This window comes from Drosophila tropicalis, unplaced genomic scaffold (genome assembly GCF_018151085.1).
Source record: "Drosophila tropicalis isolate 14030-0801.00 unplaced genomic scaffold, ASM1815108v1 contig_593, whole genome shotgun sequence".
Classification (NCBI taxonomy): Eukaryota; Metazoa; Arthropoda; class Insecta; order Diptera; family Drosophilidae; genus Drosophila; species Drosophila tropicalis.
In genome coordinates, this window is record NW_027173070.1 from 2,122,270 (window position 1) to 2,147,624 (window position 25,355).

A 25,355-nucleotide genomic window follows, 5' to 3' on the forward strand; every position below is an offset into this window, starting at 1 on the left:
TTAAAAGGCGATTACATTAATTTCACACTCCACAAAACAGATGACAAAGTCAGAAAATACAATGCGAGAAAAGGGTTTTTGTGGACCCATCCCCCCTGTTCATCTACTGCTTCTCCTCCACATTTATTCTTTACCCATCCGGTCGTCCTTTAGGCTATCGAACAAAAAAGCTGACAGCTAAAGTAGGAAAGTGGCCAGAAACTTGTTGAGGAAATGAAAACGAAAAGGAAAATGAAAACTCCCACACGAAGCGACATTCGAAAGCCACTCAGTCAGGTGTTAAAACTAATTTACGACAATTTTACCAACAAACACAACAATGCTTCCACACTGCAGTGTTGGATAACCGGCGAGCAGCAGGCGATGTTATGGTCACATCAAGTGCTTCGCATATTTCACACGATGCATGAAAAGGGTCGTCATTTGCCGTCCTGCTTCTCCTTCGATGTCTCCCACTAATGCTTCGCCTTGTTGACCGCAAAGCATTGCAAATCGAATGAAAGCCAACACGTCCGGCTTAGAATTCAAGGATTCCATGGACTCCAGCTGACAACTGATTGTGAGTGTTAAACCACAATCTGATCTGATTTTGTAGTGAATTTTGCTTACCGATGCTAATTTGCTGGTTAAGAACTTTCAACGGCTTTTTCTTTTGTTGATTCTGCAAATTTTGGTCAACAAAAAAAAAAAAAAAAAAACAAAAACCAACAGGAAATTCAAGCGAGCCAAAATTATGCAAGCCATAAGTTATGCAATTCATTATGTATTGAAAGTAATGGCAATTCTGCTGACTCATTGCTTATTAATTAGTTTGTAATTAAGGCAAAGGGCAAGCCCCTTTCTTTAATGAATGCCTCACAAAGGATGAAAAATGTTTCATAAATGCAAATAACATGATGTAAGTGTTGGTAGCCTAGCACTAAGCTACAGTGTTGGAAAACTTTGTTTGTCATCTAGCTTTAGTGATTACAAGTGTTGATAAATGCTACAAATCTAAATCAGTACTGGTTAATTACACTGGAAATAAACTAAAAATAAGTTGATAAGTGCTACTCTATGCCAAACGAAATGTCAGTGTAAAATTTTTGTTCACCGTTCACTTTTTTAATCATTTCACAAAATTTCTTTGCTCACAGTATTTGGTTATCCATCTGAAGGCCCCTATGATTGCAGAAATCACGATCACAGACTTCATTTCTAACAAAGGATTTTCCCATGGTCTTTAATTCTTCCTCGTAGGCCGCCTTTTCGCCACGAATTAAATCCTCCATTTGCTCTTTTCGCAACGATAACGTGATTACCTCAAGTACACGCAATTCATTGGTTATGGGCTTCAAAAGAGCCGAATGGCCATCTGCGATACGTCCTGGATCATTGGTGCCATGACACTGCAACCATTCCTGAACACTTAAAAAATGCGATTAATAATAAAGAAGACCAAGTTAAAAGAAAACTTACAAATTTTTCATGACTGAAAAGTTAAATGTTTTCTGTTTTTTAGTTTTGTTTGTATTTTGTTGTTTATTGACAAAATGAAACTAAACTAAAACAAAGCAATTCGCTTTGACAAATCGATCGAGAGCTGCTGGTATATATCCTTATATGTATGTCTCTGAAAATCTAAGAAAATGAAGGACAAGCAAATTTTGTTAAAATCCCATCATAAAACAGAAAAAAACGAAAACCTTACAAATCCAAATACAGTAAAAATACAACATTTGGGTCACTTTTCCTTGCTTACGTCCTTTAGCTGTCCGTTTTTGGTTTTCTTTTGCCTCTCAGTTTATTTTATGGCAGCTTTCAAAGTTTTTACTCATTGCCTGAGACTCAGGCTGAGACTGTCGAAGTGATGGAACAGAGAGAGAAAAGCAACTGCTGCAGCAGCTGTGAAAACCAGAGCCAAGGTGGCAATAAAATAAATGGCAGCACTTTCGGTTTTACACACACATTCACACACACACACACACACACACACCCCTCACACCCTCTTGTCTTCTGCATTCCACCGAAAAATGGCAATTTGCCGTAAAGGTAGTGGAAACATAGAGACAGAGAGACCGAAAAACGGGAGAAACCTGGAGGCCATATATCAAAAGGCGAAAGAGTAAAGTAAAGCACACATAAACCTGCAAAACTAAACGAACGTGAGATGGTGAGAAAGAGATTTTTAGCCAAGTCTAACCGAAACGAAAACCCATTGGAGTTGTTAGTTGGTTAGTGGTAAATATTTGTGGTATGTATTTTACAGTTGGCCACTGAGTGCTTTACGACTCTAGAACAACTGAAAAAAATAAGTCCAAAATGCACATAAAACAAAAAATAAAAAACAAAAAATAGCTACATAAACAGGAGGAAAAAAAACAAGAAGCCCGATACACTACATCAGGCATTATCTTTCATTGTTTCCCTCAAAAGAAGTGGAAAAAAATATTGACAAAATTTTGGCAAGAAAGAAAAACTGAAAATGTAATTTCTAAAAGGATTACCCAAAAAGGCTTTAAGGCAAAGCCAAAAGCGACAAGGACAACGACGACATGAAAAATGAATTGCCAAGCCAAGAGAAGAAAAGCAAGAGAGTTTTCATTTTTCGCGACACACACACGCACACACACACACTAACTTATACACACATCATCATGCTCATCGTCATCGTCGTTGTCGTCGTCGTCGCCGTCTCGTTGCCGTAAAATATGTGAAAAATGAACGGAAATGCCGCAACGCCGAAGCGGAAATGAAAAATGCACGTAGAAGAATGCCGGAAAATTGGAAAGAAGGGGGTTGAGGCAGCCGTAGCAAACAGAGCGACTGACTGACTATGGAATGAGTGTAAGTAAAAACCTCAAATCAACAGAGAATGCATGAAAAGGCAGAAAAATTCTAAAAAAGTCATTTTCGCTTTTTATACACATGATCCGAAAGTTGGCCTAAAAGTATAGGGTAATTAATGATGAGACGACAGTCATTTCGTTTCGACATCAGCCGAAGCTAATTCGCTAAACTTTTTTTTTGTTTTCATTTGTGATGAGAGTGTCAAAAAAGTGTAATGAAAATTTTCAAATGCTCAAAGGCAGCCAAAAAAGAAATTCTGCTAGTGATTAAGCAAGGTTTGGGTTTGTGATTGGATTGAAACCGGATTGTGATAGGTGTGATAGCATCGCTTTAATGCGTTTACTCAACTATTGTTTAGTTTTAAAAGAAAACACTTATTTGTTTGTTCATTACAACGTATTAACTTTATGAGATCTATTTGTCAATTAAGAAACTGTAGCAAGGTCAAAAAAGGTTCAGCGAAACAAACATTATGAATACTTTCATTATTTCACTTTAAAGTTTAAAGTCATGTTTATTGCTGAGTGTTCTTAGATCATTTTGAAATAGGTTTTTACAGCCGATTTCTTTTGGCGCTTGTTTTTCCCATTTACTATTCCCAAAGCTTTTAGTTTGTAGTGGATATTTAGGAGTTTAGTTTCTTATTCAGCAATAGTGACCCATAAATATTATTCAGTCTAAGAACGAGGTCAGTCTTCAACTTCACACCTTCTTTTAGTTGAATTTATCCATACGCTTGTGCTTTTTTCCTTCATGCCAATGATTCGTTGGCGCGAAAGTTTTTGAAAGATAGTTAAAAGTTTCAACTGTTTTCATTTTCATAGACCGACATTTCTTGTGAAGTTTAACGTTGCAGATGCAAAGTTGCTACGCGTCACGCCCTCATCCCTGACACTTAACTCCTATTTCTTTCTCTCTCTCTCTTGATATTACCTTTTTTTCTGCCTATTCACCGGTTATTGTTAACAATTTAAAAGAGCCTAATTGACGGGCATTAGAATCCTAAAAGAAATAACTTGACAGGGCTCTACGGAAAGTATAAAGCAAAATAAAAAGAGGATTTTCTGGCTTAGAAATCTGCTCAGTAAGTTTGGTTCCTGTTGTGTTGTGTATGTGTGTGTGTGTGTGTATTTTTTTATTCCATTCTTACTTTCTTGCCACTCAAACATTTACAAATATTTTATGAGCACTTAACTTGGGACGCTCTTTCTCTTCCATATACGTATAAAGGGGGCTTGAGAGGGAGCGAGTTGGAGACACGCAATAAAATGTCAACTTCAACCTGTAGGGGACAATGCTGTGGCTGGGGAGGGGTGGAAAAATGCTGCTGCTAACTCAAAAGTTGTTCGTGAGACGATGATGACTATGCAACATGACATGTTTGTTAAACTCTAAATGAAATCAATTTAATAAACTGTCAATAATACAGACGCAGGCATTAGTTAAGCAATACGAGGGCGAGGGGGAATGTGAATGGGGGCAAACGAGTTAAGCACATTAAGCGGATGACAGAGCTTAGTTTAAAGCCAAAATTGAATGAGGCCTTTAAGCCAAAAGCCGCAACAACTGACATTGAATAGATTTCCATAGCATACATTTCTGGGCAAAAGAGCTTTTGACACCTTTCCATATCATATTCCCAAATAATTTTCCCCAATGACAAACCTGACCTTTTCAATATTTCCTTGCTTTGACACGTATCAGAACAGTTTAATCAACAAACAAAGGACTCTATATTTATCAACATTGTATATTTATTTCTGTTTATATTTAGTCGAAACTCAAGTACTTATATTTAGAACTGTCAAAACTCATTTATTACTGTTATAATCAAGGACTACAACGAAATCTCTTTTGTACTTATTACAATTCTTATTAAGAGAACGAATAGCGAGACCTTAATCATAATGGTCTAAATCTATCTTATAGTTTTACACACAAATTATGAAAGATTTTAATTGAATTTTAAAATCTAAAATATTGACAAAATTTAAATTAAAAAAATGTATTTCTTTTTCTACATAAATGAATATTAAAGATCTGCGTCTAAGAATGTAAATTCAACATTGCCTCATAATACCTACTTAACTATTAAAAGAATCAAGTGTTTGAAGAAAATTTTCCCAACGAAAAATCTTCTCCAACTCCTGCGAAGTATTTAAAGTAGCAGGAAGAACATTCATAGCTCTTCATCTAGACCCAAATATGTGGTTGGGTGGCAACATGGCAACGTATAGTACGTTGATATTAAGCATTCTCTTATCTCTCTGGCCAAAAACGTGATACACACACACACAACACATCGATGTGGTTGTGTGTGGCAAAAGGTTTTGCCATTTTTCCAGACCTTGTTGCGATTTCCATAACTATAAATATCGATTACTCGTGCTTGCAGGCATCGCCCCGGAGTGCTTAAAGCTGCCATTGCAGATACACACATAGACACAGACATACGCCCACATAGCTAAGCACATATACATATACACAAACACACACCCACATATGTGTTTAGTGGGTTGGTTGTGGAGGAGAGGGGGAGAAGCACCTTAAGTTAAGGCTGTCATTGTTTTTTCCACCTTCAAATGTAGCTCTTCTTCGTATCTTTGATGCTTTTATGTTTCCATCTATTGCTATTTTCTCTCTCCGTCTTCTTTTACTTTTGCTTACACTTTTACCAGCCTTATTTTTCTCTTTTGACAAATAAATTGACATGCCACATAGCGATAGCGACACAGACACACACACACATACACAGATAAATATTAACAACTGTGAGAAATAGCAACAGAAAGGTGAAGAGTCTGGGTAAAGAGTCTTAATGATATGCTATATACTCTAACTTTGTAGTAGACAGCAATTTTTGCTGAAGAGTTTTTTAAGAGACCATATAATTCGTTTGAAATTCTATCCGTGACATTATTTATAAGCAAATATTATGTAACGCTGTAAAGTATGCTATGGCAAATTAAAGTACTTGCCAAAGGATCCTTTGAGAGCTTTAAAATTCATTTGAAATGCTACCGCTAATACGTTAAAAGCGACAACCTTGAAAAGTTGACTATAATGAGAGCATTGAAGTTCGTTGAAATGCAATCCAAGATACTATTTTTAGTCTGTGTCAGATAACGAGGAAAAGTATGCTATGATTATGTAAAATTTTTCGTGAAGGAAACCATGTAGAGCATTTAAATTCATTTGAAATGTTATCAATGATTCTATTTATGGATAATACAGACGGACGCTGAGAAGTATGCTATGTTAAAATTCGAAGAAAGTAGCTTTTTTGTAAGTTTACTTGAAATTCCTGAGTGAATGGAAAAAAACGTAGTAGTAACGAACTACATAATGTTCCTTTAAACTAAATTTCTCTCTCTTTCTCATTCCACTTCAGTTTCTCTTACTCTCTTTTATATGTACCTTCTTTTTGTTAGAGTATATGAGTAAAATTGTATCGACATCGTCTTCAGTTTAGAGGCGACATTTGAAGGTTGCTTCTGGCATTGATGGTGCGTTTGCTCTCCATTCTTCCTCCAGCCCTTTCTTCACCTGCTCACCTCTCTCATCAACGGACCGTTTCGCCCACTCCCCCTACCGAATGTTCCGCAATGAAAACAATGAAATGTCAGGCACGTACGAAAGGAATTCGTTCGCTTCGACTGCCCTTTTTCCCTTTTCATCGTCCCTTCGTCATCTTCTTTCATTCTTTTCGTCTTCTGGTTGTTGTTGTTGGTTTTATTTTTTTGGGTGGCTTGCGAAATTGACGTGCAACGGGCAGGAAAGAAATAAATATGCCACAATATGTTAACGACAAGTCGCCGTCGCCTTTGCCAACTTCTTCGCCTCCTCTTTCTTCTCCTCCCTTTTGCTATGCCCACCATTAGCAGGTGGAACTACGTGCTAAGTTTTATTCCTGCTGCCTGTAAATAAATATTATTTAAGCGACACTAAAAAATGGCATTCGATTATTTAGCAAATGTTAAGATAAATGGTCTGCAGCATGGCCTGTACAGTGGCAAAGTGTCCGATGGTGGAGAGGGGTCTGTAAAGCGGCGAAGGGGCTTGGTGGCTTACCACACGAATTATGTGCAATAAATGAAATGTAAGAGCATAAATCATTAGATGAGATAGCAGCACTCTCCAACTTTCTCTTTCGCTCCTACACATCAAACAATGGCAGATCCAGCCAAAAAGTATGCAATCATTTTTCAATAAGCTGTATTAGCTTGTCAACCCAACAAAACAGACACATAACACAGATACACAGCAAACACACACTCTCATAAGCATACACACACACATATGCTTGCATCTATGCGTGGGCTTTTTGATTTATCATTGGCAAACAAAAACATTCGAATATTGTCTACTTTATTGCCAACACTTGAGAGTTGTGTGTTCATCTGCCTGTAAACATACACACAGCCACTCCCAGATGTGTATATGTATGTGGTAAAGGTAGTAATATTTAGATCCCAGACCATTCCAGTTTTTTGCTTAGTAAGATAAACTTTAATCTTAATGATTTAACATAATATCTTAATAAGTTATTCTGTACATTGCAAAAATTTTATTTAAATTTGCTTTAAAATGTTTTGTATAGTCCAGATGAAAAAGTGTGTATTGATAAATTCTAAAAATCGTACTTTATTTTACATTAGAAAAATTTGCAGCGAGAAATGTATTTCACATCTGCTTTAACGGTTTTAGTGCATTTTACGAAAGAATTCCATTTTGGGAAAATTTTGTCCGCAAACTATACGAATTTGCAATCACTGACTGTATTGACGTCTCCATGGTAACGCGAACTAAACGGTTTTGACCGCCACCAATAAAAACGAACAGCAATAAACTCTCTGGCTCTCTACAACATAATGGTCTCCACATGTAAACTGGTTTTTAGTCCCAGTCGAGAGCAAAACCGTCGCCTCTAATAACTTTATTAATTACTAAGACTGGACTTTGGGCACAATCCTTGTACAATGTATATGAAGGCAACAGCTGTGGCTCTCGCCGCCTCTTTGCCTAGCATATTAATTTATTCTATTTCGTTTTATGGCTTCAAGTGAATTTGAAAAGCCGACAGTGCTTAAGTGCTCTTACCTACTGGCTTTAGTTTATTTATTTATCGCTTTTACTACTACTCATGGTATATACAAGGTAGAAAGAGTATGAAATTTAAGACAATATTCGCTAAATTTAAAGAATATCTTGCATAAATCACCTTGTCTCTCTCTTTCATTTCAAATCAGATTCTCTCATTATCACCCGTTGGCTTACTACAGACATATGGCCAACTATTTTCTTTCACAAATTGGTATAAATGATAGGGATTAGGAGCCTCTGTTGGTGGTCATAAATAATAAGTTCCAAAAAGCGTAAAAGCAAAGCCAACGCCAGAACGAAAAATAAAAACCCCTAGAGGAAGGCCACAGGGTGAACGCAAAAAAAGTAGGCAATGATTTTTATTAATTGATAAGCATTTGCAACAAGTTGCCTGCCATTTGCGCCTTTGTGTCTGTTTATTTATATTCAACCAACCAACAACTAGTCCTTTGCTAAATCCCTACAGCCAGTCTCTCTCTCTCTCTCTCTCTCGTCTTGTTCGTCCCCGTCCCCGTCCCCGTCTCCTTGCTCACTCTTTCACTTCATCTGTCTGTGTGGCATATTCCCTAAATACTTTTCTCATATTTGAGGTAAGATTTAAGGGCTTCTGCCTCTTGCCATTTATCTGATCATCGCAATGAGATAAGCCAGGTGAACGAAGAAAAAGAGAAAAAAACAAACTACCTCAGAGAGAAAGTAGAAAAAAATATAAACTAAAAGAAGGGGCAAAAAGAAAAGTCTATGAGGTATTTGCAGAGTGCGAAAGGACATCAAAGTAAGTATGCATTTTTTTCTCCTCTCTTTTTTGAATAGGTAAAACAGTCTGACTGGTCTGAATGCGAATTGTGGAAAGCATGAAACTGTAAATACGACAAAAAACAAACAGGATATGGATAAGGATTTACTGAAATAAAGACGACATTTTAAAATTCAAAAAAAATTCAAGGAGAAAACTTTTCTCATACAAAGAGAAAGTTTCCAAAGGTCCCCGATAAGTTGCAACACTTTTTTCTTAAAATTTGCCTTGCCTTTTATTTAATATTAATTACCTTTATTACTTTTACTAACTACAAGAAAAGAAATCTTGATTAATTTTAATTGGTCTATTGTAAGATACTTAATAGAGAAATTTGATTTCATGGGGGTTCTAGTCGTATACGCAATGCATTGAAAACTGAACTTGACTTTAATTTTCATGGTCTTAATATACTTTTCTTACAATGCCTACTGGGTAGAAGGGAAAGGGCGTCTACAACTTTTAGCTTAATTTATGAATAGCAAACGACTTTTATGTTTTGCCAATGTTAACGGTTGACTAATTTGAAAAGCTAACAGCAGCAGAAAAAATGAGAAGAAGAAGAAGAAACTGCTGCATTCTTCAAACTTCGAACGATACTCGAAAAAATATTTTTCTTCCTGCCTGATGTAAGGAAAGTTTTCCGTATATTTTCCCCGTCCGTGTTTTTTTTTTTTTCGTGTAAAAAGCAAACTTTGCTACGCCATCTTATGGCATAAAACAGGGGGCCAAGAAAAATGTGCACTTGTCAGCAAAAGAAAAGCGCAAAGAAAAGAAGAAATCGAGGCTGCACCGAAATCATTAAAAGAAGGAAATGCCAACGTAATTGATAAAGGGAAAAACGGAAAAAAGACGAGCAAGGAGAGACGAGAAGGCACTGGAATATGAGGGTCATGAGGCATTGAGGGAGAATCTTTACAGCGATGACATCGTTAAAAGTCTACCAAGTACTTTCTACTACTGTACTACTACTGTTGACTTGTTGGGGATAGTCAAGTACTTGCCAAGACCGAATTAGTGGCCACAAATTGGCCAACTTCAGAGATTCATTCACAAGAAGAGCAAAACGAGAAGGAGCGAGAGAGAGATTAAAGGAATGTGTGTGATTTACTTTGCCACTTTACTTTTTCATTCCCAATGATATGCAAATGGAAAAATATTTAGTTGCACCACTCCAACGCTCCCTCTGAAAAAAGAGAGTAAAATGGCATTTCTGAGTTATTTCTTTCAACTGAGAAGAAAGAAAGCAAAATAAATGGTATTTGTTTCATCGTTTTTGGAGCATTTCAGCGGGTGGGGAGGTGGAGACTAGGGCGGTAAAACAAAGCAGCCATGAAGCGTGGCAAAAGAACTGACCCAATGTCTTCACTCAGTTCTCAGCTCCACTCCTTGTACCATGCTCCATGAAACCTTTTCCACGGCACTTAAACCAAACTAACAAAAGTTCGCATTGCTTTTATTTGACTTGGTAGAGATGGAGAAGAAGAAGAATAAAAACAGAGAGGGAGAGAGAAAAATACGCTGCATAAGTCATTTGCATAAGTTGCTGTTAAACTTGCCACACCCCATGCTACACTCACCGCACCACCCACAACTCATGCCACAAAATGTGAGAAATTTTTGTTTTCGCAATTGTGCAGAAAAGTGGCCGCTGCATATTAAAAAAAAAAAAAGAAAAGAGAAAGAACCCAGAGAACTGAACGAATGAATATATTTTCTACTTTATTTGGCAGGCGAAACTTTTCTGTTTTTTGACCTCTCTCTCAACCACCACCCCCTCAGCCTCTCCAAATATTTGTTTAGTTCGGTAATATATCTGATTTCTCAGGCATTCTAATTACGTTGGTTTTTCATTTTTGCCTTTTAATCAAACAAAAAGGAAAAAAAGAAATGAAAGACAAGGCAAATAATGGCGAAGAAAACTTGTTTCTTTTGAATATGAAAATCAATAGGTTTCGTTTTTTTTTTATTTTTCCACCATCCCACTCTGACCCCCAAGGGGCAAAACAATAAAATTCAATTCAAGAAAATCAACTTGGTAAATTTGTGTTGAATGAATGCCCTCCGGCTGGGCGAACGAGCATATTGATGATGCTGATGACTGTCAATGCCACGCCCCCTACATATATTCCAAATAAGAATCTATGTACATATGTATACATGGGCCAATGGCTATGTTGTGAATTCAAGTGCAAAGAATGAAAGGAAAAAAAAAAAAAAAAGACAAGACAAATTTATGTGTATGGAAATGATAATATCATTTCGAATATTCAAAGAAATTCTTAAACAGGCCAAAGTGCATACTTTTAGGCATGCATATATTTTAAATCAAGAGCTTTAAACACCTTCAAGGGGCTTAGAATGAGTTTTGATTATGTAATACCAAGAAGTTTCGCAAAATGTTCCTGCAAATACTTCTCCTTATTATCAACTAAATTAAAATGACTTATAAAACAATGAGCTAATCTTCACCATCTCACAGACAGTTTTCTGTTGTTTTATTAGTTGCTTTCTTCATTAAACTTAAATACAAATAAATTATCAGAAACATGAGGCTGACGTGCATTGAAACTCTCTTGTGTATAAGTTTGTTTTCTTCTAATGCTAGTTTTTTTACTTTTATAAATCACTTGGAAAACTTTATTTCCCGCTAATTAAACTTGTGTTAACAGCTCAATTAAAAGCTGTCATATATCCTATACTCTATGGGAGTAATGGCTAGAAAGTTTAAGGTCTCTGCATTCCTTTGTTGCTATGTTTTGTTTCAACATAATATGATAAGATACAAATATGCCCGCTGGACGCTTTCGCTTTCATCACTTGTCAGTGTCAAGCTCAAGTTTCCTTGTGTCTGCATGTGTGTGGTTGTGTGTCTGTGTGTGTGCGTAGAAAAGGGTAAAACAATCACTTCAATAGGGGAGAGTAGAACAACAACAAAGAGAACAAAAAAGAAAAACTTTATGTATTTTTATGTGTTCACATTATTTTTGCTACTGTTTGCACTTTATTACATTTTGACAAACGAAAAACTTTTGCCAACACTTCTAACTCTCCCTTAACATATGAAGATGTTGGTTAAATTATGTTGTTGTACCTCTATATACTTTTATATATATGTATATGTTTATATGTAGTTGTGGGCGTCACAACAAGTGGCAGGCTCGTTAAATAACCAGGAATAAAAAAGAAGCTGGTAGAAAAAGAAAAAGTTTTCATAAACTTCCAAAAAAAGAAGGAAAATGTTTTATTCAATCGCAACTCAAGTGGATTGCCATTTTTTTTTAAGGACTTTCGGGCCAAGGTCTATTTTTTGTACGACAAATTTCAAATTAAAAATAAGTATATTTTTATATTTCAACTTGAGCTATACATAGTCTGAGGTCTCCCTTTTTTCTGTATGCTAAGTTCTTGCCTGGTTTGACTTGCGTTTGAAAGTCACGCGATTTTCTCAAGTTTCCCTCTCTCCCACTCACTCACTCTCTCTCTCTCTTTCTGTTAGTCTGACTTTCTTGAGTATATTTCATTTAATTACTGTTTTGCTCTAGCTCTACTCGTAATTATATTCGTAATTTGAGTGGGATAAATGAATGGCACTGAGCACTAAGGACTCGCTCGGAAACGCTGCTGCTTGGCATTTGGTTATTATTATTATTATTATTGATTGTCCTGCAATGAATACGAACAAAGTTTATGCTAATTGCAAATGGTTTGAGGTTGGCAGACTGAAGAAGAAGAAGCCGCTTATAAATTGAACAAATATTCATGAAATGATTTGCATTGCGAATACGACTATGACTTTGAGTATAGAAAGTTTAACTAAAGTAATTAACTCAAGTTTTTTTTTTGCCATAAATTTTCAATGAATCAAATGTTTTTGGATGCATGTCAAAATTACAAATAAAGAAAAACTTAAATCCTTATAATAAATATGGGAGACACTTTGCATTTCTAGGGATATTATGAAAATACTTTCGTATTTGTTTGTCAGTGAAGAGGATTGACAGTAAATTATAAAGAGAAATAGATAATTGCGCATAAGAAATCTCAAAGAGTTGGTTTATGATTGACTCAAAAAATCGTAAGATTTTCTTTTAAAGGGCAAGACTCTTGTCTTAGTCCGATATTGTACTTGTTCTTGTTTCCTTTAGAAATAAGTCTAGATAAGTTATCATTCAATCTAAAAAGCCTACAAGCACATCCCATACAATAAAAATATATACATATATTCATCCTGCGTATACTAGTTGGACTAGTAGACTATTCCAAAAAAATTTAAGCAAAGTTTTGTACTACCAAAAAAAAGTACATAATGCATACAAATCTGTGTGGTAAGTGTACCCCTGTGATTTTTTCTTTTCGTTTTTTTGGTGGTGGTGGCAAATTTAGTCATTACGTTTGGTCAGAGAGTGCGAAGAAGCAGGAGGAGGAGGAGGAGGAGGAGGAGGAGGAGGTGAAAGAGGTCGAGGTGTAGCATAATATACACAAGCACATATCCTGTATGTCCTGCTGTTGCTGCTTGGGAGCGCATTTGCATGTTGCTTGAGCCAAATACTAGTTGGAAGCTCTACCTTCTTCTTCTTGTGCCCCCAACTTTATTCTGCATTCTTTTTTTGTGTGTGTTTTTTTTTGTGTCATTTTATTTGTGAATATGTATATTTTTCTTTGGCCTGCGGGGAACTGCTACGAGGGGAGGATGGAGAGAGACGAGCAGCAGCAGCAGCAGCAGCAGCGAGTCATGTGTGGCAGACATGCATAATTCAAAACGTGGCTGGGAAAATGTTTGCTCGGCATGGTAGCCACTTTTTATGCTGGTAATTCGACTATGGGGACATGCCTGCCGTCATGTAGGTGGCCCGATGTGTGAGTGTGTGTTTGTGTTAACGCAATTTTCGTTATAAAAAGTCGCCGCCTTTGCTTTTCTTCTGTTTGATATATTTTTCACACAACGTCTGCTTGTTAAATTGTTGGCGGCAATTTCGAGGTTAGCGTGACATACACACATACACACATTACCGGGACGCAGGATCCAGGACCCTCCAACCAACTTTTATGTTTGCAAAGTTCTCTGGGGCTAGTCGCTGCTTCTGCTGCTGTTGCTCCTGTTATAGTTCCTGTTCCTGCTGTTGTCACACTTTGCTTCTGTTTTCTTTTCACACTTTTAACAATTTTTGCTCACTTTTTCTCTTCCATTTTATATATTTGCTACAACAACATCAATTGTTGCCTATGGCATATAATATTTACTGTGGAAAAAAAAGGCAAATTCTCAGTGATTATATAAATGGCTGTTATATTTTTTGTCTTTTTGAGTAATTCTGCATACCCTAAAAAAAATTATTATTGGCAGAGAATATTATTCATATTTCATTGAAAATACATATATGTACCTACATGTGCGAGAAAGTGTGGCTTAAAAAATTGTCACCGAAATTGTCAATATGAATGTGTCAACTTGACATGTGAAAATTGTGTTAAAAATAGCATCAAGAGGGGAAAAATGTATAAAAAGGGTAACAAAATATTAGAAAATAGTATATAAAATTTAAATTTAGACTTTAAACATGCTGGCTAATAAAGTTTTTATACAGTTTCGTCGATTAATTTTGCTCATAAATGTGATGAGACTAGTTATAAAAGACGAACGAAAATTAAAGACTTTACTCAATACTGTATTTAGTTGTTGTGTTTGGTTTTTACATATATAATAAATATTCATGAAGATTTAATCCTACATTATATATATTTAGATTGTCCTTAGGGGAGACCCAAGTTTAGAATTTAAAACTCTATTAATTTGTCCAAAGTCATTTCGAAGCTGATTACTCTCTGAACCGAAATGCATTTCAATTTCTTATATTACCATATAAGATACTAAAGTCGTTTATTTACTTAGTGCCAGAAGTCGACATAAACTATAATGGCAAGGGGAATCTTTTAACCGTATAGCTATCAATATCACTATCAATAAGCTTACCTCTGGATTACCTCTTCTGCATCCTTTCAATCTCTTTATTTTCATCTAGAGCTATTTATTGTTAGTATTTGTCGATTGAGTCCACTATCCCTCCTCCAACTAGTGTTCTTTTCCCATGCATCCTTAACATTGCTCTGAAATTCTTTGAAAAATATCAAAATGATGAAAAGAATGATTTAGAGTTTAAAGATAACCTTGTTTTAATTGACTTTCAGTGGCCTTTGGATTTAAGTGTGCCCTCCTTGTTGGAAACGACGTCTGACAGTGTTGGTTAAATATGCAAAAGTTAAGTTTTATCTTGAGGCATTTTCTTCTAATGTTTTTTCATATTCTGCAACACGCGATCTCGCCATAGTTGTTAGTTGCATGTTTGCCACTTGACTTGACGTCTCAAAATGTGGTGCAAAACTGGGCCAATTTGGCTTAAGAGTTTAAAAATTTACATACAAACAGAAACGCAAACAAACATATATGTATACATCTGAATATTTGTTGCAATCTTTCTCAGGTGCAACAATTTTTAGCTGATTACATTTGTTTTTTTTTTCGTCGTTATCTATTTAATCTGAAATGCATTTTAAAGTTGTAGTAAATGTTATTTATTTGCTTGCCATTGCTGAAGCACTGAGGGGAATTATTTAAACTGTAATTCTCGACATAAATAATTCGCCTCGAGCCATGCCAACTGGAAGGACATGCAGGACAACAGTAACAATGAACAGGACAGCAGAGAGAGAGAGAGCGAAAGAAAGGCAGAGAAAACTTGCAGCTGCCAACAATTTATTGGCTCGAAAATGACAACAATCTGAAGAAGGCAGATGAAGGCGAAGGAAGAAGAGGGCATTGGGCTAAGGAAAAGGAGCAGGACAATTATCATTGTAAACATTTACCAACGCAGATCGAAATGACAAACAACAACAAAACAGAAGAGAAAAACCGAAACGAAGTGAAAATAGTTTGAGCAATTCGAAACAGATTGTTAAACGTAGATAGAAAAAATCGTTTTAAGCGGGATAGTTGTACACACTCTATATTGGTGGGAAAGGGAGAATGGAAACGCTGAAATGTATGCAGAATAATAAAGAGTGGAATGGGGTTTTATTTCAAAGCGAAAACACTACGAAAATTAAATTTTATCCCAAATGATCTTCAGTAACAAGTCTGTCTTTATAAAAATCTACACTACTTCTCTCTGATTTCGAAAGTTTAATTTTGTAATGGCAAGTAATAAAGATATATATACATATATTGACTCTTTGTAAATCTGACTTGTTGTTCTTCTTGTTGTTGTTGAATTGTCTCTGTGTGTCAAGAGCGTTTGTGGCCAACTTCTGGTTACCCATGTAATCTGCTTCTGTGCATCAGGTATCATTCAAATGTTGCACTTATGCTGCAATTGAAACCAAGCCCAATCTCTTGGCTGCATCTCAGCAAGGACTTTAAAGCAAATAGTATTTCCAATCCCCCACTTCTCATACAAAATGAGTTGTTTATTCACCTTTGAATGTGAATGCAAAACTGACTTACATAAAAGACTCACTTATAATACGAGTTCAGGTGTTTAGCTCAATCCCAAAGCTCAGGCAAGTTTTAGTTAAAGCTTGCCAAAGCAACAGGAAGGATTCTATTTGTGCAAACATATGTATGTACATATGTCTATGCTGTATGCTCTTGTTTTAGTGATAGAAGGTATGTATCTAAAGATAACTCTTTCTTGTATTAGAAATTAGTTTGAATAGATAGCAGAAGGTACAAATGTCCAGCCGAAGTAAGTCCAGATATGCTGAGAGTTGATAATTGTCTTGTCTTTTGTCTATCTTTTTGAATTTTATCAAAACGAAAGGAAAATGCGAATAAAATTTGATTTGAAAAGTTTTTCGAATCCAAAGATAATCTTACAAATTATTTAAATCGGTTTTCACTTACTTCATGCACAGTGGAAAGGAACTTATTTTTAGATTGTTTACCAAGATTTTTGATTGACAAATTGATATTGGAGGTGTATTTAATTGCTATTTTTGAACTTCAGTTAGATTACATAGTCAATGTGTTTGTGTGTGTGTGTGCGTGTCTATTCCTGAATCTGAATTTGCCTGTCAAAAATTTAATGTATACAATTTAATTTCTTGTCTTTTGGTTCACTCGCATCGTTAATCAAAGTGTCTTTAATCTCACGTCAAGTTATGTAAATAAACAATTACGAGCATTTATGTCTAAGCACACACACATACACACACAGAAACACACGCATATCTATATGTATGTAGGTGTATATATACGTGAGCAAACACAACACTCACACACACACACACTTACGTAACACGGGCACAAATTTTGTGGCTTAAAGTTAATTCATTTCGCAAAGTGTTTACCTAACCTGGCATTAAAACGGCTAGAAGAGACATACCTACATACATATGTATGTATATGTAGCTGGTATCAACTGCTGGCGTCTTCTCCTGCCATTTCCCCAATTCCTATCTTTGCTTTCATCCTTATGTCCTTAACATCATGGCTACCTACATAAATTCGATAAACATAAACACTCACTCACACACAAATTTCCCATTTTGCCATTTAGCAAACAAAACCGGAAGGAAACGCGTTTCGAATTCGTTCAAGTGCAAACATTTCAATTTGAAACTGATAAGTCACATTAATGTGTTCAGTTAACTCGGCCTAAAACCAGATTTCGAAAGCAGCAAATCTCTTTATATCGATTACTTTTCTCTCTATCTCTCTCTCCAATGCATTTTTGCCTGCTGCAACTTCATTTTTGGGCTACCAAAACTGTAACTGAATCCAAGTGGCAAGTGGCTGAGACCACCAAAAATGCCTTAAGGAAACTTTTTCTTCAAGAGTGAATCGATAGAAGCCTCAAGTCCTTATGCCTGAGTGAGTAATGGGAATGTTGCAAGGCATTCAAAGAGATTGGAAGAGCGAGAATTTGAGATGAAAACTAGAGAGTCAGAGGGAGCTAAGAGCTAAAATAAGGAGTGGCTGAAACGAATCTGGATAGCAATTGAAATTTCAGTTTGACTTGGCAACAAATTAAACCTCAAACATTTTTTGATATATGTATGTATGTATGTATCTTGTTATGTTTGATAACATTTAATGTGTAAATAAGGAATTGTTATGCGTTCAATTTTACTTAAATATCTTCTATGAGAAATAAATATAATGTATTTGGTAATGGCAAGGGGATACATTACAATAACTTTTTGAATTGGTATACTAATTGATTTCAAGCTCGTTGCTTTCTCTTCTACTTCTCTCAATCAAGGTGTTCGAATTCAACAACAACTTATTTCAAGAAGATAAGTTCTCATGGCTTTTTTAATGGTAGCAAGTCCTCATTTGGTTCATGGATATGACATAAAACTGCTTATGTCAGCTTTAGCAGAGTATATGGAGTTATCTCTTAGTCTCCCCCCCCTCGCTCACCATTTAAAAAATATATATACATATGATGATAAACATTCTGACAGCTAAAAAGTTGTGTCATAACACAATTAAAAACTAAAATAACAAAAAAATAGATAATAAAAAAAGAAACAAAACAAAAAAAATTATAGCAAAAGTTGCAATGACTCAGTTATGATGTCAAAACAGTTGCTTTTTAATTAAAAAAAGATTTTTCATACTCGCTCCAACACTTTATGAGCTTTTTCTTTAACTAGAGTTTCACGGTGCGTATGAGCAACGTAACAAAGTAGAAGAGAAAACAGATAGAAAGAAGATAGAAACCGTGGAAAAGAAGGGAAGGAGTATTTTTTATTTAGTTTTGCCTTCTAGTTGATTAAAGTTATTTTAATTGGTTTTTAATGTTAATGGCAAAAGTTGCAAAAACTAACAAAGTTTTGCCTCCCAATACAACCCTTTCTTCCAACCCCCTCTCGCATTTCTAGTCTGTCTCTTTGTCTAACTGTCAGTCCGTCAGACGTTTTGAAAATTGAAATGTTTACCAGAGTTCTCATTGTTGTTTTTGTTGTTGTTAGTCTCTGCAAAAATGCATTTAATTATTTAGCTATTTTTAGTCGAATTTCATTTCATTTTTAATTAATGGGCAGGAACAAAACCAAAATGGGAAAGAGAGGGAGACAGCGGCAGAGTGAGAAGAGAAATAAGCAAAAATAACAAAATGCTTTTACGTATTTATTGGCGGATTTGCGCAAAGTTTTTTGCCTAAATGAAACCAAAAAGTTGCACAAAAGCCAAAGGTAAAAGCCTTTAAGCCATAATTTAATATATTGACACAAAGCTTTGTCGTAAGACGTGTCTTTGCTTCATCATAATCCCCCACCATCTTCCACACCCCCACCATCTCCCCTCAGTCCAAGTAGCGCATATTGTATATTGACAGCTGTCAATGGAGGCGGAGGAGAAGTCCCCTCTTCCATTCTATACAGATAAAAATGAGAGAAAAACTGAGTTGGTAGGGCAACGAAAAGTAAGTTTTCTTCGCCTTCCTTTTTTTTTTTTTTTGGTTTTGGCTTGGTTTGACTTAATGCGCAACTATGCGGAAAATGTTTGCGCTTAGCTTGAATTTAGCATTGACGTGAAATTTTGTTTGTACCAACATGCATATGTATATGTATGTATCTGTGTTGGTTTATTTGACAAGCTAAATGAACTGACCCATCAGAGGCATCCGATATAGATAAATACTTATGAATAGGTAAAGAAATTCTTGGACATCAGGTTAATCATTTAGGGGACCGAAACTGAAACAACAATTGCTCAAAGTCATTTGGTTGGTATCCAAGAAACTTGACCAAAGCTGAAATCTACTCTAGAAGTGAATTGATATTGACAATATGTTTTGGAATGACATTTTCCCTTAAAAAGGATTAGCCATGTTGACTTTGCGCATTTAAAATTTTGAATAATAAAAGTTATTCTTTGAACTTTAAACTTCTAACCTTGAAGAGATATTTAAAGTAGTTAACCGTCAAAATGTTTGGTAAACTATCAAATTTGAAGCATAAACCTTTGGGAAGAGTTTTTATGGTCACAAGCATGCGTGTTAACCTGATTATAATGACCAAAAAGAGCTCACAGCACATTCTTTCAGTTCGAGTCTTAAAGTTCTTCATGAGCGGAGCTCAACAACATTAGGGGTCAGTTTTTTCCATAATTTAATGCTCGGGTATGAGAACAAGACGTATCTTTTGGCCTATCTTAGTCTTCGAAACCCCTATTAGCTCTTGTTCGTTCCTTAGCAAGGTATCAATTAATTACAATTGATTAAAAATAGAAAGATTTAGCTCCTGAATTGCTTGCGAGCCAAGGACGGAATCTAAACTATTCAATTTCTTTGCTTGTTTTTTTTTAGGACACGTATTGTCGACTTACACACCTTTAAGCTGTTGTAAAAGTATGAGAACAATCAAAAATGAAATACAATTGTAAAGATAAAAATATCCTTCTCTGTTTGTCGTTTGTTAAACTCTTCTTGACCCTGAATTATTGCTAAGACTAAATATTCCCGGTCCTTAATTAAACATTTTTTTTCTTACTTTACACACAATACAAATTTTTATTCCATCACTTTTCAAGGTTGTCAATTTTGAGTCAAGTACAATGTGTAAAATGATATGTCTGAATGTGTCTGAAAGTGGTTGTCTAATTGTGGAGTGGACACCTAATAGATTATTTGTTGTAGAAATCGAAAACTGGAAACTCTTACTTTGGTTTATTCTTGGCTGCTGCTCCTTCCTGCTTCTTTGTCTCCTCTGTTAGATGATAGTTATCGGTGACTGCATTGAAATAGGCCAAGTTATCATCTTCTTGGTTGCGATGGTATTTATGTGAGTTCCATTCACTGTATATACCATTGGATGCACTGGCATCTCCATCTTCTGGCAAAGATGTGGCAGATGGTTGTGGTCTAAGTGCTGTTTGAGATGCGGTCAAGTCAGGCAGAGAATTTCTGTGGCTCCATATGCCATTGTTCTCGTCATCGTAATAGACTGAAACCACACGATCCTTGGTTGGTCTCTTGGGTGAAGGGGGTTGGGCCGTGAGTTCTTTGACACGATCTGCATAGCGCAAAGTATTGAGCGTATGCTCAACAGAATTCAAACCAGGAGAGATCATGGCTATCATGCAAGTCTTGACTTTGACGCCACCAATGAAGGAGTCACGCAGCACTTGAGTTAGCTTCGAGCCACGGAAGGGCACATGAGCGGATTGACGACCCAAGGCACGAATGCATTCTTTAAGGGCCAGCAACGACTTATTGATTTCAGCTGCCTCTAGGCGGGTTAGACGATCTGCTGAGCTATTGTCGGCTCCTCGCTCATTTCCCGCCAAATCGATGAGTGAAAATTTACCATGAAGACGATTATTTTTAGAGTAGCGTAAAACTATCTGGAAAACAGCATGGGAGCGTGACGACTTGGCATTGGCTGATGTGTGTCCCGAAGTGCGCACAGTATTCCCCAATTCCAAGAGTGTCAAAACATCGCTGGTATCCTTGACTGCCTTTTCGGTGAGACCTACGACTTGCACCACTTGATGACCATCTTCCAGGACTCGCAATTGTGGTTTGCCTGGCATAAGCAAATCATATACCCTTGAACCATAGATCTCAAAGAAACAACAGGTAACAGTTAGACCCAAACGAACGTATTTGGTCTGTCGCAGATTATCAAAAACGTCAACGGCTGCCATGGCATAGATGCCATCCCGAGGATTCTGTTGCTTGCCAGTGAATTGGCCACCCATTGTATGTGTCTTGCCACTGCCAGTCTGGCCATAGGCAAAACAAGTGGCCATTCCGCCTTCAAAGACATGACGGACCAAGGGGCGAGCCGTATACTCATAAACCATGGCATTGGAGCACTCCTCATTGAAGGTATAATCAAAGCGAAAGTTGTGATTTTCCAGAAACTTGACCAAATTAACATGTTTACGCGGTTCATGCACAACCAGAGAATCCTTAGTAGGCACAGTGATGACATCGAGTTCCCTTTCCCTCTGCTCTTTGTGATTTAATGGACGCTTCCTAACACACACAACAATCTGATGCTGTTTGAGTTGTCCTCGTATACCCAAGCGTAATGGATGAAAATCCATTTGCAATCGATGTAAACGTATCATTCTGGCCAATTCCCAATGAGGATTACCAGGATCTTCATTCTTTTGCTTCTCACGCATATCTCTGGCCAAAGCTTGCTGTTGGCGACGCTTCTCACGCCGCTGCCTCAGGTGATCAATCTGGGCCACGACTACATCTTCGCGAGGCAATTGCCTGGGCATGGCGGTCACAACTCGCGGCGCCAAACGCCGTGGGGCAAATGAACTGCCCCCAGCCTTCAGGCGGGCCAAGGCAAGAGGACATTTTGGAGTAGCTCTAGGAGATATCGAGGCTGTGCTGCACAGGGGGAGCCTCATAAATCTGTGGATTTAGCTTCACAATCGACTCAATGGACAACCCTTTGCCCTGTGTGGCACCGCCTTCGAACCATTCTACAGTAACTACATTATTCGAGCCGCCATCCAGTTTGATAATCCTAGCCAAATGAACACGACCATCGGATCTTTTGATATACACTTCCTGATTGATTGATAACACGTCCATGGAGTAATAAAGAATAAAAGAAAAGAGGAAAAGAAAATTTCAATTGGTCTTTTGGCCTTTTGTCGATTTCTACAACAAATTTAAGTTGAAGCCAGTTTTCTTTGGAAAAAAAATAGTATAAAAAAAATATGGCAAGAAATTATATGGTTACGTTTATTTCACGACAGGTTAGACAAAAACTTTATGATTGAACTATCTAACCTAGTCTTTTCAAAAACTAATCTAGTTATAAAACCATGCAGTTTACCTTATATCAATCGCTTTATTACGACACAAAGGCCGTGCAATCAAGCACAGTGGTAAAAAATATTCGCAATGTAAATAAATTTACGGCATTGAAGTTCTTTTTCAATTTGGAGATAAATTATACAGATATAAATGATTTGATGTTTGAACATATTTTCGGTGAAAAAAATAATTCAGTAAGTTGCATTCATTATTTCCATTAAATTTTCAGGATTCTCTTTCGAAATTTCGTTAGAGTCATTAGAACTGTATTTTAGATATTTCTGGGGTATATGTATGTTGGTATATATTTTTATTATGTGTACATTTGTTTGACCCAAGAAGCACTGTGCAAATTTCATATACATATGTATTTTTGCCTGTGACAAAAATGAAAATACATGCATATGAGGGGCGAGTTAAAGGCTGGTTAAAATGAGAATTCAAAACGAGAATTCGTTCCCGCTCCAAAATACATTTTTGGGCCATGGTCCGACTAAACAAATATGCCAGTTAGGCAAACACACGCCAGTCGACCAGACATGAAAAAGCTACAAAATTTGCATATCAACCAACCAGGCAGAAGCTGCTGCAGCTGCATGAAGGAGGAAGAAGGAGAAAGAGTTGCAGACCAGAACAGAAACCAGGCTTATTTGCCCAATTCTTGTTGCATTTTGAAGGCATTTTTGGCTTTTCGTTTTTACTGATAATTACACGGTAAATTTGCCAAATGTGACGACAAATGGTAAACTGAATGCTAAAAAGAGAGAGTGTGTGTGTGTGCGCGTGTGTGCACCTGGTTTCCTGCCGACTGGCCGACTGACTCAATGACGTTCAGACACATTTCGTTCGCCCCTTCGCTTGAAATAAAGCGCAAGCACTTCAAAAAATAAATAACAATTTGTACGTTACACACGTCTCGGCTTATGCAAACGTATCTGTTCATTTATATATGTTTGTGTAACTGTGTGTGTGTGTGTGTGTGCGAGTGGAGTGCGCCTAAAAGTATACTTCATTTCGTGTTTTACAAGACCAACCATCAACCACACCCAAACCAGTTGGTAAATACAACGAAAGTACTTCGTGCCAGCCAGACTGCCCTGCCTCTTTCTCTCATTCTCTCTGTCACTTCCTTTCTGGTGTTAGTGTTGACTTTGTTATTGTTGCGAAATTGAACAAATTGTGTTAAAACAACAACAACATCAGCTCGAACGTAGTCATAGAGAAATCTATCTATCAAACGTTTGAACTAGTCAATCCTGCCAATCGATGCCTTAAATGCTAATGTAGATTCCGAAATTAATGTAACAATTTATAAATTTTTTCATTGTATTTATGTGGTAAGTTGAGAACAAATTTTTAAGCCAAAACTAACTCTTTCTCCCTCTCTCTATATATAGGAATTAAGGGCGGGCTATGAATAACAGTTAGCCATCATTTGAAACGCCTGAAAAAAAAAAAAAAACGTAAAGCCTTTAACCAAACAAACGGCAAGAGGAACAAAAAAAAAAAAAAAAAAGAAAAACCAGGAAAATTATAGTACAAAAATCACTTGGAAAAGTCCCGTAAAATGTTTCGGAAATTTGTTTACTTTCTAATGGCCACATTTGGCATTGGCCTCGCTGTATTCTGGAGATTCTTTAAAGAGGATGAAGTCCAGACTGTGGCAGATGCCGAAAGCCCAATAATGCAAAAAATTCGTTATATGATGAGCGAAATGTATTACTATTTCCATGAAGATGAGCGCCCTCCCGTGCCAAAGATTAGTGCAAACTTCCTACAACGTGCCTGGGAATATGTGGGAATCTAATAAAACACAAAAATGAAATCACAGAAACAACACAAATAGGAGACGGCAAACACTTTAGAATTTATTCACTAATCTCTTCACTAACGACCAAATATGAATATTATATACATAAGCTCCATTACAATTGCAAAAACGAATTTAAAACAAAATTGTTTACATTAAAATAGAAAGAGTTCACTTTCACCTCCCATCCCGTTCTCTCTCGCCGACCAGCCCTCTTCAATGTAGACAAATAGAGATAAATAAATTCTATATCCATTGTGAAATTATTACTAAGTGAATTATTTATGCAATTCATTTTGTCGCGTGCACAGTTTTGTGACACATTTTTCGCCCCTTTTGGCATAATTAAATCAAAAAATGACAAAAGAGATTACCGCTGATTTTGTAAAGAGGATTAATTCAAATGTACAAAATTATTATATGCAATTTGATTACATTAAAAGAGGCAGATCGAAAGAAAGAGAAAGGGACATGGTGAACAATCAAATCACTTATAATTTATATATGTATCTAGCAGTTACTTAGATTGATTACATATTGTTAAAAGCCCACAAAAGTTTGTTGAACCTGCTAAAGGTAGCGGGTAGTACAGTAAATTCTCACTAAAGTGGATACAAATTGAGCTACTCGGATTGTTTGCTCAAGGAATGCCCATAAAAGCTGCAAGCTATCCAAAATAAAATACTAAAATAATTGTTTACCTATGACTATAAACCCCATGACTTGGATTATTCATAAATCAACTTATGTCAGATAAGAGATTCTATGCATAAAGATATTCCAACCAACAAGACAGACTTATCTCCCTCTGTGCTCTGCCTCGATCTCTCTCTCTTTTTCTCTGTCCGCTGTTATTTCATGATATGTTATTTTTAAAGTACTCCACCTATTTTGTCGTTTTCTACGCACAATAAAGGTATAGAAGATCGCGTTCAAGAGAATTCTAAAAGGAGAATAGCGAATTGACACTGTACTAGGAAGTGTGTCATTCAGACTGCACTCAGGATAGACCGAGTTTCATGTGCGT

The 25,355-nt window shown here is 36.4% G+C and overlaps 1 protein-coding gene and 2 long non-coding RNA genes across 3 annotated transcripts; 1 reads left to right on the top strand and 2 right to left on the bottom strand.

The window, feature by feature from the left end:
- Nucleotides 1-1,082: 1,082 nt before the first annotated feature.
- Nucleotides 1,083-1,530, bottom strand: LOC137577937 (uncharacterized). Its single transcript, XR_011032506.1, has 2 exons — nucleotides 1,459-1,530; nucleotides 1,083-1,407 (listed from the first exon to the last, which is right to left on the bottom strand). It is a non-coding gene; the product is annotated as an uncharacterized lncRNA (long non-coding RNA).
- Nucleotides 1,531-20,211: 18,681 nt separating this feature from the next.
- Klp59C (Kinesin-like protein at 59C) lies at nucleotides 20,212-22,459 on the bottom strand. Its single transcript, XM_068289688.1, is given in 2 exon segments — nucleotides 20,212-22,094; nucleotides 22,096-22,459. Coding segments are annotated over 2 exon segments (1,899 nt in total). The 5' UTR covers nucleotides 22,291-22,459; the 3' UTR covers nucleotides 20,212-20,390.
- Nucleotides 22,460-23,717: 1,258 nt separating this feature from the next.
- Nucleotides 23,718-24,495, top strand: LOC137577589 (uncharacterized). Its single transcript, XR_011032433.1, has 2 exons — nucleotides 23,718-23,855; nucleotides 23,916-24,495. It is a non-coding gene; the product is annotated as an uncharacterized lncRNA (long non-coding RNA).
- Nucleotides 24,496-25,355: the final 860 nt, after the last annotated feature.